The sequence below is a fragment of the Podarcis raffonei genome, chromosome 1 (genome assembly GCF_027172205.1).
Source record: "Podarcis raffonei isolate rPodRaf1 chromosome 1, rPodRaf1.pri, whole genome shotgun sequence".
In the NCBI taxonomy this organism is placed as follows: Eukaryota; Metazoa; Chordata; class Lepidosauria; order Squamata; family Lacertidae; genus Podarcis; species Podarcis raffonei.
The window spans coordinates 132,479,952-132,493,215 of NC_070602.1; the positions used below are offsets into that span (position 1 = coordinate 132,479,952).

The 13,264-nt window shown below is 43.3% G+C and overlaps 1 protein-coding gene across 17 annotated transcripts in view; it reads left to right on the forward strand.

The window, feature by feature from the left end:
* The window catches only part of COL6A3 (collagen type VI alpha 3 chain), a 110,595-nt gene extending 97,646 nt beyond the window's left edge, over positions 1–12,949 (forward strand). For 7 of the 17 annotated variants that reach the window (XM_053362632.1, XM_053362647.1, XM_053362754.1 and 4 more), the window contains 5 exons: positions 784–954; positions 1,070–1,120; positions 6,380–6,463; positions 10,834–11,004; positions 12,146–12,949. In XM_053362632.1, coding sequence (XP_053218607.1) covers positions 784–954; positions 1,070–1,120; positions 6,380–6,463; positions 10,834–11,004; positions 12,146–12,186 — 518 coding nt within the window. In that variant the 3' untranslated portion in view covers positions 12,187–12,949. Of the gene's footprint in view, positions 1–783; positions 955–1,069; positions 1,121–6,379; positions 6,464–10,833; positions 11,005–12,145 lie in introns of those variants that run through there. The other 10 variants (XM_053362638.1, XM_053362656.1, XM_053362665.1 and 7 more) reach the window with 10 other exon arrangements.
* Positions 12,950–13,264: the final 315 nt, after the last annotated feature.

Sequence of the window (13,264 nt, forward strand, 5' to 3'; positions counted from 1 at the left end):
GCTGTCAGGCAAAGCAGGTGTGTCTGCTGACTCCGGAAGCTGCTTAAGAACCCACTTTCTTGTCTTAGACTTCCAAGCTTCAAGCATGCCAGATCCCTCAAGGTGAGGATTTTGCCTCCAGATAGCCAACTCACCTCACTGCGCCTGGACTGAGGATGTATATATCAGCTGGGTGGGAAGCAGGCTAGAGGCTGAATGGGAAGCCAAGTTTCTCAGTTGTGTGTACCCCTTAGCCAATGGGAAAAACCATATTTATTGTAGCCATGGTCTGCACCTGGGATATAGGTGCTCATGGGTGGCCAACTTGGAACAACGTTGTCTTTGTGATTTGGGGAACCACCCTTGAACGTCACTTGGGTTGTAACATTTGACCATTGCACCATTCTTGCATTTCTCCCCTATGCTTTTTTTTATGCCTCTGACTACTACACTGCACTGGATGTAGCTAAAGACTTGCGTAGGCATGTACGAGCCTATCAGCTTTTACAGCAAATCCATGCCAGAAAATAAAATTAAAGCAGAATAAAACATTGAGCTGCATGCACTGGCTGCTTGGCATGTTTGTGATTTTACTAGGAATGAGCACAACATTATTATTTCCAAGGTTGTTTCTGTAAAGGAAGACATTAGGAGATGGATAGTGGTTCAGATCAAGCTCCCTTTCATTTGTGCTGTTGAAAATGGCTTCTCCCCCTCCCCATCTTTCCTCCTGTGCTTTTTTGCAGCTTTTAACCTTTTCAGAATCATTTAACATTTGCACATTTTGAAATTCAAATTTGACAGATCCTTGCTTGCTGGACCTTGACATGGGCACGCAGTGCAAGGAGTATCAGGTTAAGTGGTTCTTTGACTTCAAAAACAAGATCTGCACCCAGGTTTGGTATGGTGGGTGTGGCGGTAACGCCAATAGATTTGAGACAGAAGCTGACTGCATTAGCAGATGCTTGAAGCCATGTAAGTACCCACAGAGGGTTAACCCATTTTGCACTTTTAAACATTGTCAAGCAACGTTTCAGAGCGGAAGGGGATAAAAGTTTAAAAACAAATTCCACACACTTTTTCTCTACAGCAGATGAAAGAGTCATGCAGCTGCCTGTCCTTGAGAAAAGTCCCTTATCAGGTAAAATCAGGAATGGAGAGGATTATGCGTTTAGTTATGTGTCATTATCCTGGATACATCTTTTGGATGCTTTGCCCAATGTAACCCATGCGCCTCCTTGCTGCTTTCCTGCCTTGCTGTCAATGCCCCATATTTCTCCATCTCCGTCTGCATGCCTCCCATCAAATCTAGAAAAGCAATGTTGGTGTAAATATATTGCACTTTCTTCTGTCTCCTGCATCCAGAGGGCAGTCTCATTAACTGGGATGGAGCCGCCTCATCGTCTGGCGGGCAGCGCCAGCTTTGACTCCACCAGGAGAGGGGCTTCTCTAACAGGATGGGATGAGGGAAGCCCCTTCCCCTATCTCTGCTAGCCACCCATCCTGTGGATGTGGGGAGATTTTACCCAGTACATCTAGCATATCAGAACCTTTGGCTTTGCACCTGGATTGTGGACCCAGGAATCTAGTCATGGTTGGTCAACTTCTCCTCCTTCAGCTTCAAGATCTGTTTTTGGAAGGGGAGCTGTAAGCAGTTTTCAGAGAGATGAAGGATAAAAACTAAAACAAAAGGGAGCAGAAGACGACTCTGTCACATCCAGCCTCTTTGGATCTCAGGGCCTAGACCAGCCTTACACAGCCTGTTGCCATCCAGATGTTGTTGGACAACCATCACCTTGACTATTGGCTGTACCAGATGGGTCTGCAGGGATTCCAACAACATCTGGAGGGCACCAGGTTGGGAGAGTTGGGCCACAACCAAGGGGCTTCAAGAACTGGGAATGCGCTTCCAAGTCATCTTGGTCAGACACTTGCCAGTCTGCATCCTCCAAGGGAGGAGGAAAGGCAGCAAAAAGGACGCCAAACTGAGTGGCCTTTTCAGCCATGCTTTTCAAAAACATGCCCTAGTATTGTGATTTTTGGCCACCTTCCCATACCTGATGCCCTTTGCAACTAACAGCATTAAGACCACAAAACACAATGAAACAGAGTATTATTATTTTTTAAAAGGAAAGAAGAAGATCAGAAATAAAAACTAGCCGCTCCCTGAAAACTAAAAATGGGCAAAATATAACAGTGCAACAGAGCAGAGAGCCAACAAAAATCATTCAGCTGGAACCCTTCTGGGTGAAGCCTTGGCCTGCTGGCAGAAGGACCATCAGAAATGGAGCTGGACTGGCCTCCCTAAGGAGGAGTTTGTAATCCTGTCTGCAGCCCCTGAAAGGCAGAGGAGTCTCTCTCTTGAAGATCTTAATACTTGCCTAAGCCGTTCTGCTGCTTGCCCTAATTTCGCAATGCATGGGTGTTTCTGTCAGATCCACCCAAGGAGATGCCATTGGGTCTGAGAGAGGCAAATTTTCTTACTGTAAATTTTCATTTTTCAAGTGTGTCCAGAGGGAAGGCTACTTGACCTCTCACCTTGAGAGCATTTTGGTTTGAGTCTCACTCTTGTCCTTGTCCGCCTCTTTTGTGTTTATCCACATGCATTTTTGTGCTTTGCCCTTAGATAAATATTTTTATTTCCGTGTTGAGTCATGTTATAGGAGTCAAGGGACATCTTCTTTTCCAGTTCAGGTTTGGGGAGTCAGGGAGCCCCTCCCCTTGGTAGAGTCAGAAATTGACCCCAGCTCCCCACCAGGAGGTGGTCCTGACCTGGAAGGTGAGACACACACACCCTGCAGGAGACACAAGAACCAGAATTTAAAATAAGAATATGTCCCTTTCTCTGGTGAGCATGTAAACTTCACCACTCGTGCTGTATTGTCCTCAGAATTACTAACATAGTCACTTGTGTGTTTCTACTTTTGTACAAACAACATGTCCGTGTCCTTTTCATCATGGCCTTCTGCTCCAGTGGTCTCCTTTGAGATAGGAGACCCCTTCCTGACAAAGCACTGCTGAGACCACCATGAGAAACCCTGGAGGGTATGGCATGAATAGGTGTCAGATTGGGAACACCAGACTCAAAGAAAACCCCAAAGCGCCACATCATCTTTTGGTGGGTGTAGACTATTGTTCCATGCACAAAGGCAACACGCACATCCCTAGAGTATCCCATAAGAGATGCCTCTCTGTGATTTCTCAGAAATCTCCAACAAAAAGGCTTCTACAGCCCCCTGTCCAGACAATCCTATGCATGCAGACAGAAGAGTAAGATTTCTCCCAGCTAAGTGTGTAAAGATTTATAGCCTGACTCTGTTTCATTGCTGTGCTTCTTTTACATTCATCAGTTAACCAACATCTGTCTTGTCATTTTTACCCATGGCTCCTTGGCCAATTCTCAGCAGATATAGTGCTTAATGCTTCCTTCCTGTTTAAATATTTGAAAAGTATAGTAGTATCTTGGGATGGCATATCCTGTTGAGCAGGCTGCAGTGGTGGTGAGACAGTGCTGAATTGAGCTGCACCATCGGGTTACCCCCCTTTTTATTCCTGAAGAAGAGGACTGGTTAAAAGGAGTCTTCCCCCATCGCTCTCTCCCTGGCCCTGCATGTGCTACTGGCATGACTCTGTGCCAGCCAGAGGGTGAGGCTTTCTCTCTCCCATCCCAAGGAGTGCTGAAGCTGAGCCATAAGCTCCAGATGTGCCCCCCTCGACCATCATCTTCAGATTCCGAACTCAGGCCAGGGACATCCATTGCACCCCTTCCACTTCTGTTGGAAAGGCAGAGGGGCTCTCAGTTAGGGCTTGGCCACACTTAGCTGTTGCCCTGCTCTTTCCAGGCAGAGGTTCATACTTTAATGCTTGGTTTCTGAGTGTTTGCCACTCCCTCCACACCCCCCCCCACAAAAGCCGCTCTTTAAAGCAGAATTAGAACAAATGTCAGTTCAGGTTTTCATTGATGTTTGCTCCAATTGAGCTTTAAAGAACAGGTTTTCACAACTGAAGCTCCAGAGGAGGGGAAAGGGTGCTGGGACATGGAACTTTAAATTGTGGCCCATGCTTGGAAAAAGTGAAAGAAATCTAAGTGTGCATAAGCGCTTCCTCGCATCACATAATAGAAATCCTGGAATTTTCTGAAATAAATTTTGTGATGGATTGCAAGCTTCTGTTGCTGAAGCCTCTTGAGTCCATCTTCCCTTGCCCATAGCCTCTAAAAACACATAGCTTGGTTTCTGAGTTTATTGAACAATCTCAATAGGTATTCCTTTGGTTTTTACGGCATAGGTGTCCCCAGCATTAGTTAAGAGTTTGTTTTGAAATGAGAGCAGCAGCCTCTATGTTACGGAGATCTAGATTTCAACGGTTTGGATCATCTTACAAGATGAGGATGATCTGCTACTTTTACTTTTTGGCTCTTGATTTCAAGCCCTGTTGAATGCTTTGGATAAAGAACACTGGTTCTGAGCCAACTTTAATTTTGGTTTCTTATTTATTAATACTATTAATAGCCCACCCTTCATGTCAGTGGATCCCAGGGTGGAGTAAAAAAATACATAAAATCATACAAAACAAAATACTAAAAAATAAAAACTATTTTAAATGGTAGGAGCAGCTAAAACAGCAGCAAATTACAGTGGTACCTTGGTTCTCAAACTTAATCCGTTCCGGAAGTCCATTCCAAAACCAAAGCATTCCAGAACCAAGGCATGCTTTCCCATAGAAAGTAATGCAAAATGGATTAATCCGTTCCAGACTTTTAAAAACAAGCCCTAAAACAGCATTTTAACATGAATTTTACTATCTAACGAGACCATTGATCTGTAAAATGAAAGCTATAAGCAATGTACTGCAGTCACAATCAACCAGTAGCTGAACTGGGTTCCACAGTCTCAAAAACAAAAAAAGCCACAAAAATGCAAAATAAATAGCAAAAGCAGACTGACTTCAGCGTAACACTCAAAACGGAAGTGTGGCACTTAAGTGTAACACTCAAAACTGAGCACGTTTGGCTTCTGAAAAAAGTTTGCAAACCGGAACACTTCCAGGTTTGCAGTGTTTGGGTTCCAAGTTGTTTGAGTACCAAGGTGTTTGAGAACCAAGTTACCACTGTAATTCACTGAGGCTGCAGTCCAAAAGAGGTAGGGCAGATATGACAGTACTGAAACACTCAGGTGCTCCTTTGTCCATTTTATGACTTTTTAAAAAAAAATCCCTTCCATTTGAAACTGACAGTTGGGGACAGGGATGGAATCAGGGCAATAATTTTAGACCAACTCCTGCATAGTCTGTGGGCTTTTTGGACCCTCTCTTATGAGATTGCAGCCTAAAGTGTTGGAAATGCAAACAAGTCATTACTTGGTGCAAAAAAAAAATTAAGCGCGGCAATAAGAGCATTGATTAATAGTGAGAACATTAATTTTAAAATAACTGAAATGTACACACTGCAAGTCAAGTGGCCACTTTTGTACCATTCTTGTGTAGGTAGATTAGATGATGATAGATAGATAGATAGATAGATAGATAGATAGATAGATGATAGATAGATAGATAGATAGATAGATAGATAGATAGATAGATAGATGATAGATAGATAGATAGATGATAGATGATAGATAGATAGATAGATAGATAGATGATAGATAGATAGATAGATAGATAGATAGATAGATAGATAGATAGATAGATGTGAAAAATGTAAAGAAAGTTCACTTCATTTGTTAAACTCTGAACACACCAAGAACATTTTGTAAAGACTGCACTGAGTCCTTTTTCTGACAAATATAAATTCAAGGCTATCAATTCAGAGAGTGGGAAATTAAATAGCACAATTCTTCCCCCCAAGATTCAGGCCAGCCTCTGCTTGGGCAATGGGTGTGATGAATGGAGATGCGCAATGATATTGAGTGGAACTGGCAAAACAATAGAACGTCCCCCTCCCTCCCTGTTACTTCAAACCTGATAGGCATAAAATATAAATTGTTGTATCCCATTTTGAGTCCAGACAGTTGAATAGGATGAAGAATGCTGATTTAACCAGCAACAGAAAAATCATATACTTAAAATGAAGAATTATTCTTTTCCCAGCTCGTTGCTTGAGATACTTAATGCCCTTTCAGTAAAGATTTCTATTTGTATAGGCTACATGAGTTATTCCAATTGCGCTGAGGAAAAATGAGGCACAGACTCAACACAATTCCTTTTCAAAGAAACAAAACAATTAAGCAGTGGGTTGAATTTAGTGGGGCAGGAGGAAGGGGGGGAAGAGTCCTGTTGTGCAAGCAGAGCTTGTTCCCTGCACACCGACTCCACTCCGCGCTCAGCTGAATTGCACTCCATTTTCAGCCTCACTCCTAGGCTCCCCAACCCATAGTAAAATAACTGGTCTCGACATTTACAGGACAGAAAGTGCACAAGAAGAAGTTACGGAGGAAATTACCCAGAAGGAAATTGGAAAGCAGAGCAAAAAAGGTAGCAAGAGCAGGTATGAGAAAAAGAAACCAGAAGTTAACTGGATTGAGGAACGTATATGTACTGAACGCAGGTCTAAACCACTGAGCCTCTTGGGCTTGCCGATCAGAAGGCCGGTGGTTTGAATCCCCGCGACGGGGTGAGCTCCTGTTGCTCGGTCCCTGCTCCTGCCAACCTAGCAGTGTGGAAGCATGAAGTGCAAGTAGATAAATAGGTACCGCTCCGGCGGGAAGGTAAACGGCGTTTCCGTGCACTGCTCTGGTTTCACCAGAAGCGGCTTAGTCATGTTGGCCACATGACCCAGAAAAACTCTGCGGACAAACGCCAGCTCCCTCAGCCCATAAAGTGAGATGAGCGCCGCAACCCCAGAGTCGTCTGCGACTGGACTTAACTGTCAGGGGTCCTTTACCTTTTTTAATATGGACTGAAAAGAAACAGGGGGAAGAAATAAAGCAAAAAGACAAAGGAGGAAATTGCTTCCGGGTCAGAGCCCCTGCTCTGCATGCAAGTTCAGTCCCTGTCCACCCAGCACTCAGGCAGCAGAGCTGGGAAAGAGCTGTGTGAGGAAGCCTGGAAAGACCCGGCAAGTCAAGATAGGAGGGTCCATGGGTCTGAGGCACCTTTGTGTGGTCAGAGATCATCCCTCAGAACGGACCAGAGTTCAGAAACCATGACTTACATGAGAAAATAGAAAACAACGCAGGGCAATTTTGCCCCGAAGCAGGAAGGTATGGGATCAATAGATGCAGATTCTTTAGTTTGTCTGAGAGAAGTGTTCAAGCATCTCTCATGGAAGTGTGTCCCAATGGAATCCCAGGGATTCCCAAGTAAAACTCCCAGAGTGCCAGTGAAATTTTGCTTCATTAAGAGCAGTAGGTTCTTCTGGATTTAATACTTGGCTAAGTCAATTATTCGTTCACTATAAAGAACAAAGTAAAGAGAATGAAACTAGTTTTTTCATCACTGAGCAATCCAGAATTTTAAAGATGCAAAATAGGGACGGATTGCAACTCAGTGGCCGTTCCAGGTTATGTAACAAGGATCACCATCAGACAATAGATGCTCTGACAGCTTCCTAAGTTCCTCGGGAAAACTAATACTTGATCAAGCGTCAAAAGCATCTCAATAAAGTCATGAAATGGGGAGGGGAAGGATGCAATATGAACATGATGGGATGACAGGTAAATTTGACTTCTTTTATACTGGACTTCTCTGAATTTGATGAGCATAGTTGGACCAGGTTAGATTCAGTAGCAATGGCCTGCTCTTTTTCTAGCAGTTGCTTCCTACATTTTAAAAGAGACACATGCCAAAATTCCACACAAGCTACAGTATGTTTTCACCCATGGACTTGGTACTCAGGTCAATATTTCATCCCAGGGAGAATAAGCCCACAATTGGCAGATGCTTGTCCCTTTGGTCAACACAAACACCACACCCACTGCTGGACTGCACACATTTCATGCATTAAATGCACAGGAACGGATTAAAAGTACATTTTGTCTATTTTCACATCAGCAGCATACTTTCTAAATGTCAGTTCAAGCTCTGGAAAGCATTTATTAACATGATGCAACTGTTTTAAAGTATATAAACACATGGTGAATCTGTTGCCTAAAAGTATGTTTCCAATCTGTGGAAAAATTGCTTCATTTAGAATATCTGATTTCACTCCATCCTTCCATCACTTTACTGGATAGCTGTGTGTGTGTGTGTGTGTGTGTGTGAGAGAGAGAGAGAGAGAGAGAGAGAGAGAGAGAGAGAGAGAGAGAGGGAGGGAGGGAGGGGTGGATGAGAAACAAATGCACGCAATTCCTGGTTCCTTGTAGATCCCAAGGCAGAATTCTCAGAAGATGTCATTCATTCATTCATTCAAAGCATATGATCTTCTCATCCAAAGGGCTCTCTCTGCATCTGGCTTACCAACATCTGCAGCTTCCTGACAGTGCAAAATACATGATGCACAAGGGGAAATGGGTGGATTAGGAGGGGAAAGCAACATCAGGCACCAGTTATTAGAACACAGTTACACAGGTTTGTATCCAGTGTAGCTCCTTTGGAATAAATGGGCATTGGACGAATTTAGATCCATTAGATTCATTGGCTTTACTTGGAGTGACCTACAACCGACAGGTCTACCTATGCAGATTCTGGCTTCCTCAGAGAAGATGGGCTCCTGGCAAGCCCTCCCCTCGGATCAAACCTGGGAGCAGGGCAGCTGTCCCTGTCCGGGCCAAGCAGGCAGATCTCTTCTTGCCACAAGCCTCTTCCCTCAGGCAGCTGACTTGAGGGCCGTTGGAATCACCGCAGGAGGGTGATCCATAGAGTTGGTCCGTGGCAGTTCTGGCTGTGTTGGCCTTTGAGCTGGATATCTCTCTAGGGACTCTTTTCTTCCCTTCCTTTACAGTCTTCAGGGTAAATCAGAGATGCATCATATTTATTAATACACCCTACTGAAACATGACACATGTGGCATTGAGCCATGGCCAGTGTCTCATTTAAACCAGACCCTCCGCCAGCATGTATGCCGTGTGAGAAAGGCAAGGCAGCTCCTGGCTGGCCTTTGGGTCCCTGGAGTGCTCTCTCACTGTGCAGGTACAGGTCAGATAGTAGAGGTGAAAGGAGACATTTGCACCATTCAGTTATTCTTGCTCACCTGGGATCCAGTTTACATTGGGTTTTGGAGCTTATTTAAATGTGCATAATTGAGATGAAAGCAATGTCACATAGGACATGTCCCCTCTAGCGTTTTATGGGGAAGAGGTCTTGTTTGAAATCAACCCCATATCAAAAACCTATTGCATCACAGAGAAGGGTCCATCTAGCCTTCTCTTTATCCTGTGATAAGTTACTGACATGGAGACCATGTTCCCATTGCAAGACCTGAAAGTAATGCAGGCATCTCCCCACTTACGTGCAATCCATTTGTGCACAACCGTGTATATGCCAGAAAAGAAAGAAATAATTCTCACCTGAAATGGCAGGAGAGCTGGAAAGACCTTGTGGCTCATGAGGAGACACCCCCCCCCCCAAGAGCCTGAAGAGGATGTCAGTGAGCCAAAGTCCAGAAAAAAATAGACTCCAGGGGCTCTGGAATGGTGCATGGGGGCTCTCGCTATCATAGATTTCTGGACTTGGGCAATAAAATCCTGTGTGCTTCTGTTTGTGGCGGACATTTCCAAAATCATACACTGAATCTGTTGTGCTTATGTGCTAACTCCTGATTATCTGAATGATAACTGAAGGAGTCAGGTCTACATAGATTTTTCATTCTGTTCAAGAGACAAGAGCTAGCAACACTCTTTCACTGTTGTGGCTGCTGGTATAATCAGGTGCAAATGCCTCCGTGCTTGCAGATGCCCCACACATTACAACCCTCCCACAACATCTGGAAGATGGGAGGCAGTAAAAATGGGGCATCAGTACATGTTATAAGGGTGGCATTAATGTGGTGCTGGGATAAATGTGGTGTTTTATTTTAATTATTAATTGTGACCAAACACATCTCAGTTTTTTGGTCACCCAGCAGAATAACACTTTATATTCCCAACATATAGAAACTACTTTGAGTTTTTTTTTCTTATTTAACAATCAGGTGGTATTAAGAGCCAGTGTGGTGTAGTAATCTGTTCGTAATCTGGGGAACCGGGTTTGCGTCTCCGCTCCTCCACATGCAGCTGCTGGGTGACCTTGGGCTAGTCACACTTCTCTGAAGTCTCTCAGCCTCACTCACCTCACAGAGTGTTTGTTGTTGGGGAGGAAGGGAAAGGAGATTGTTAGCCGCTTTGAGACTCCTTTGGGTAGTGATAAAGCGGGATATCAAATCCAAACTCCTCCTCCTCCTCCTCTTCTTCTTCTTCTTCTTCTTCTTCTTCTTCTTCTTCTTCTAATGTTATCAGATAAATAATAAATAAACCTCATTCACCTGGAAGTTCAGTATGTGACACTTACTTTGTAAGACTGCCCGAAAAGCAGGACAAGAGGTTCTAACAAGAGGTTCTCAATATATTGTATCAACATTTAAAGCTAGGTCAGTGGTGCAGTATTGGAAGACATGATCCCCTCTTCCTAAATCAGTTGTGCTCCAGGCATCCCATTACTTCTGCATTCCTTGTTCCTGTGGCAGATAGGGGTTCTTGGTCATCTCTTTGTTGCCGACATGGTCTTCTGTTGTCGCTTCATCTTGCATGCCATACATATTGGAGATGGATAAAACTTCCCATGTCCCATGTTTGTCCCTGTCCCTTCAGCATGCACATCAGCAGAGGGGATGCTTCGTCTTCTTGTTCTGCTGAGTATCTGTGAACACACAAAGTAGAAGATACTCACAGGAAGCATGCACTGGCCAATACATTGATTATTTATTTATCTACTGATTTCCAGCCACAGATATCTGTCAATTGCAAAAAGAGGAAGGGACCTGCAGGAACTTTATCCTCAAGTGGTATTTTGATCTAAAAACCAAAAGCTGTGCTAGATTCTGGTATGGTGGCTGTGGTGGAAATGAAAACAGATTTGACACACAGAAAGACTGTGAAAAAGTCTGCATTTCAGGTAAGGGATGACCTCTACTTTTGCCGCTTGCCTTTATTTGAAAAGAGTAAGCAACGAATGGGGATCTTCCATGAAACTGTTGACACTAGAAGAGCACCTAAACAATTAGGTCAAATTCTCACCGTAGGCTGGTGCTGCCATGTTGACTTTCATCGACAGATCCCATTGAAGTTGCACTGACATATTAAAAACAGTAGCACAACTATTTCTAGTTAGCATTGTTTGCCTGCTGTGCCAAACCAAAACAACAATGACTGTGCAGATGTAAATGTGCCTACTGAGTATAACTTTGTTTTCATGATTTATTTTAAAAACTGATGACATAGCCCTAGGAAAAGCTATAAAGGAAAAAGCAGTAGAGCATCATTCAAATAAGGAAGGAAGATGAAATCATTATTTGCTGGCTTCTGCTTTCTTGCAGGCCTAATTGGGCTAACCTAGGAATGGACGGATCCAGTACCAAATGGAGATGGCACTAAATCCGCCCTGTCCTGTATCCAGGCAGATTTTAAAATGAAGTATCTATCAAAATCTGCCTGGAAACTCACACCTTAAAAAAAGAAGCAGCACTTTGGGGGCAGTTTAGAGTAGGTCCTGCAGCCTCCCTGGAGCAGCAGCTCAGGCCACAGGGTCCGCCAGCAACATGCTAGGAGTGCAATTGCCATCAGAACAACGGGACTGGAGAACATTCTGTTGCTATCAGAGAGAATTGTATGGGGAAAGCATAACTGCCCCCAGTGTTTACTTTGAAAAGTTGATTTAAAAAAAAGAAAAGAAACATTTTTAGAAGAACAGGCAGCCCACCTCATAAATGAATCTGCTCAACTGCGGATTCTGAAGTGGACTAATAAAGTGGTCCCGGTCATGATCTGCCTGGGTCAAATTAGGTGAGTCTCCTTTAGAATTTGAGTTTGGCATATTTCTCTGCCATCCCTTGTTCACATTCTACAAGGGTTAGGCTGGCTTCACTCTTGCCTGCTCCATTTTTTAATGATCGCTTTCTAAGGTCCCCACAACCAGAGAGTAGTAGGTGGTCCACCAGGATGCTGGAGTTTACTTTTTGTTATCTGCTCTCATTTTCTCATTGAAACTTTGTCTTTTTATGATGTGAAATCATAATAAGCTATTCTTACTTTTTCAGCTCCTGTCAATCCTGGTGTTGTAACAACAATAGGGACTTAAGTCTCGGCAAAACATCAACACATACCTCTAAGAGAACCAGGAGTCAGCCATTGCCAATATACCCCATAAAAGCTAAGGGTATAGACTACCTTGCACTGTGTTATTTCTGCTTTACGTTCGAAGCAAAGCTTCAAAAAAGTGTTTTGCTACACAACTTTATCAATATGGTGCTAAACTGTTCATGGACTGAATGCTAAATATGTCTGGGATATACTCTATAATTTCAACATTATGTAATATTTACCCACCACAGATCTTAGTTGTTTGAACAAATTACAGTTTCCTTTGGATCCCAGTATCCTGCCTGTTTTGGGCAAGGTAAAGACTAGAAAATAATGTGGGAAGAAAATCACTGCAGCTGTTATGTACTTGCTTCTTTCGTTTCCATAACTGAGCATAACTTTAGATCGAAAGCCTTATGCAGAAGGAGTAGCCAGTTCTGAAACACAAGCAGTCCAACTTTTCATTCTGTTTTACTCTTGCTGGATTATACTAATTCTTTTTCATGCATATGTGATCAAAGAAAAAAATGCGAATTTCTTAGTACAGATGCACTGCTGGGACCAACGACTGAGTTAAAGAATTTTTAAAACATGGTGTAGAATGTTTTTTTTTTTTTTTTGGCAATCCTCTAATGTTGTGTGTTCTATTGAAAAAAAGTATTTTTTGGCAGGGGGTGGGAATTTTATTTTTATTATGATTTTGTTTTTAGGAAATCTATACAAAAGAACTTTTAAATAAAGTTTAATTGTGGTTTTGAGAACTTTTGAGTTTTATAGTGTTTTGTGTTTTCTCTTATTATTCAATAAAAGCAACATACTACAAAGATGAAGGGCAGGTGGGGCTCGCCCACCTGGGAAGGTAGCCCATCTAGGAGAAGGAAAGCTCTGATCCTGAACCTCCGCTGCAAATTACAATACATGCACACAAGATCCCCTAACTATTCTAAAAGCCTACAGAAGCAGGTTTTGGGACGCTGGTGGCGCTGTGGGTTAAACCACAGAGCCTAGGACTTGCTGATCAGAAGGTCGGCGGTTCAAATCCCCACGACAGGGTGAGCTCCCGTTGCTCGGTCCCT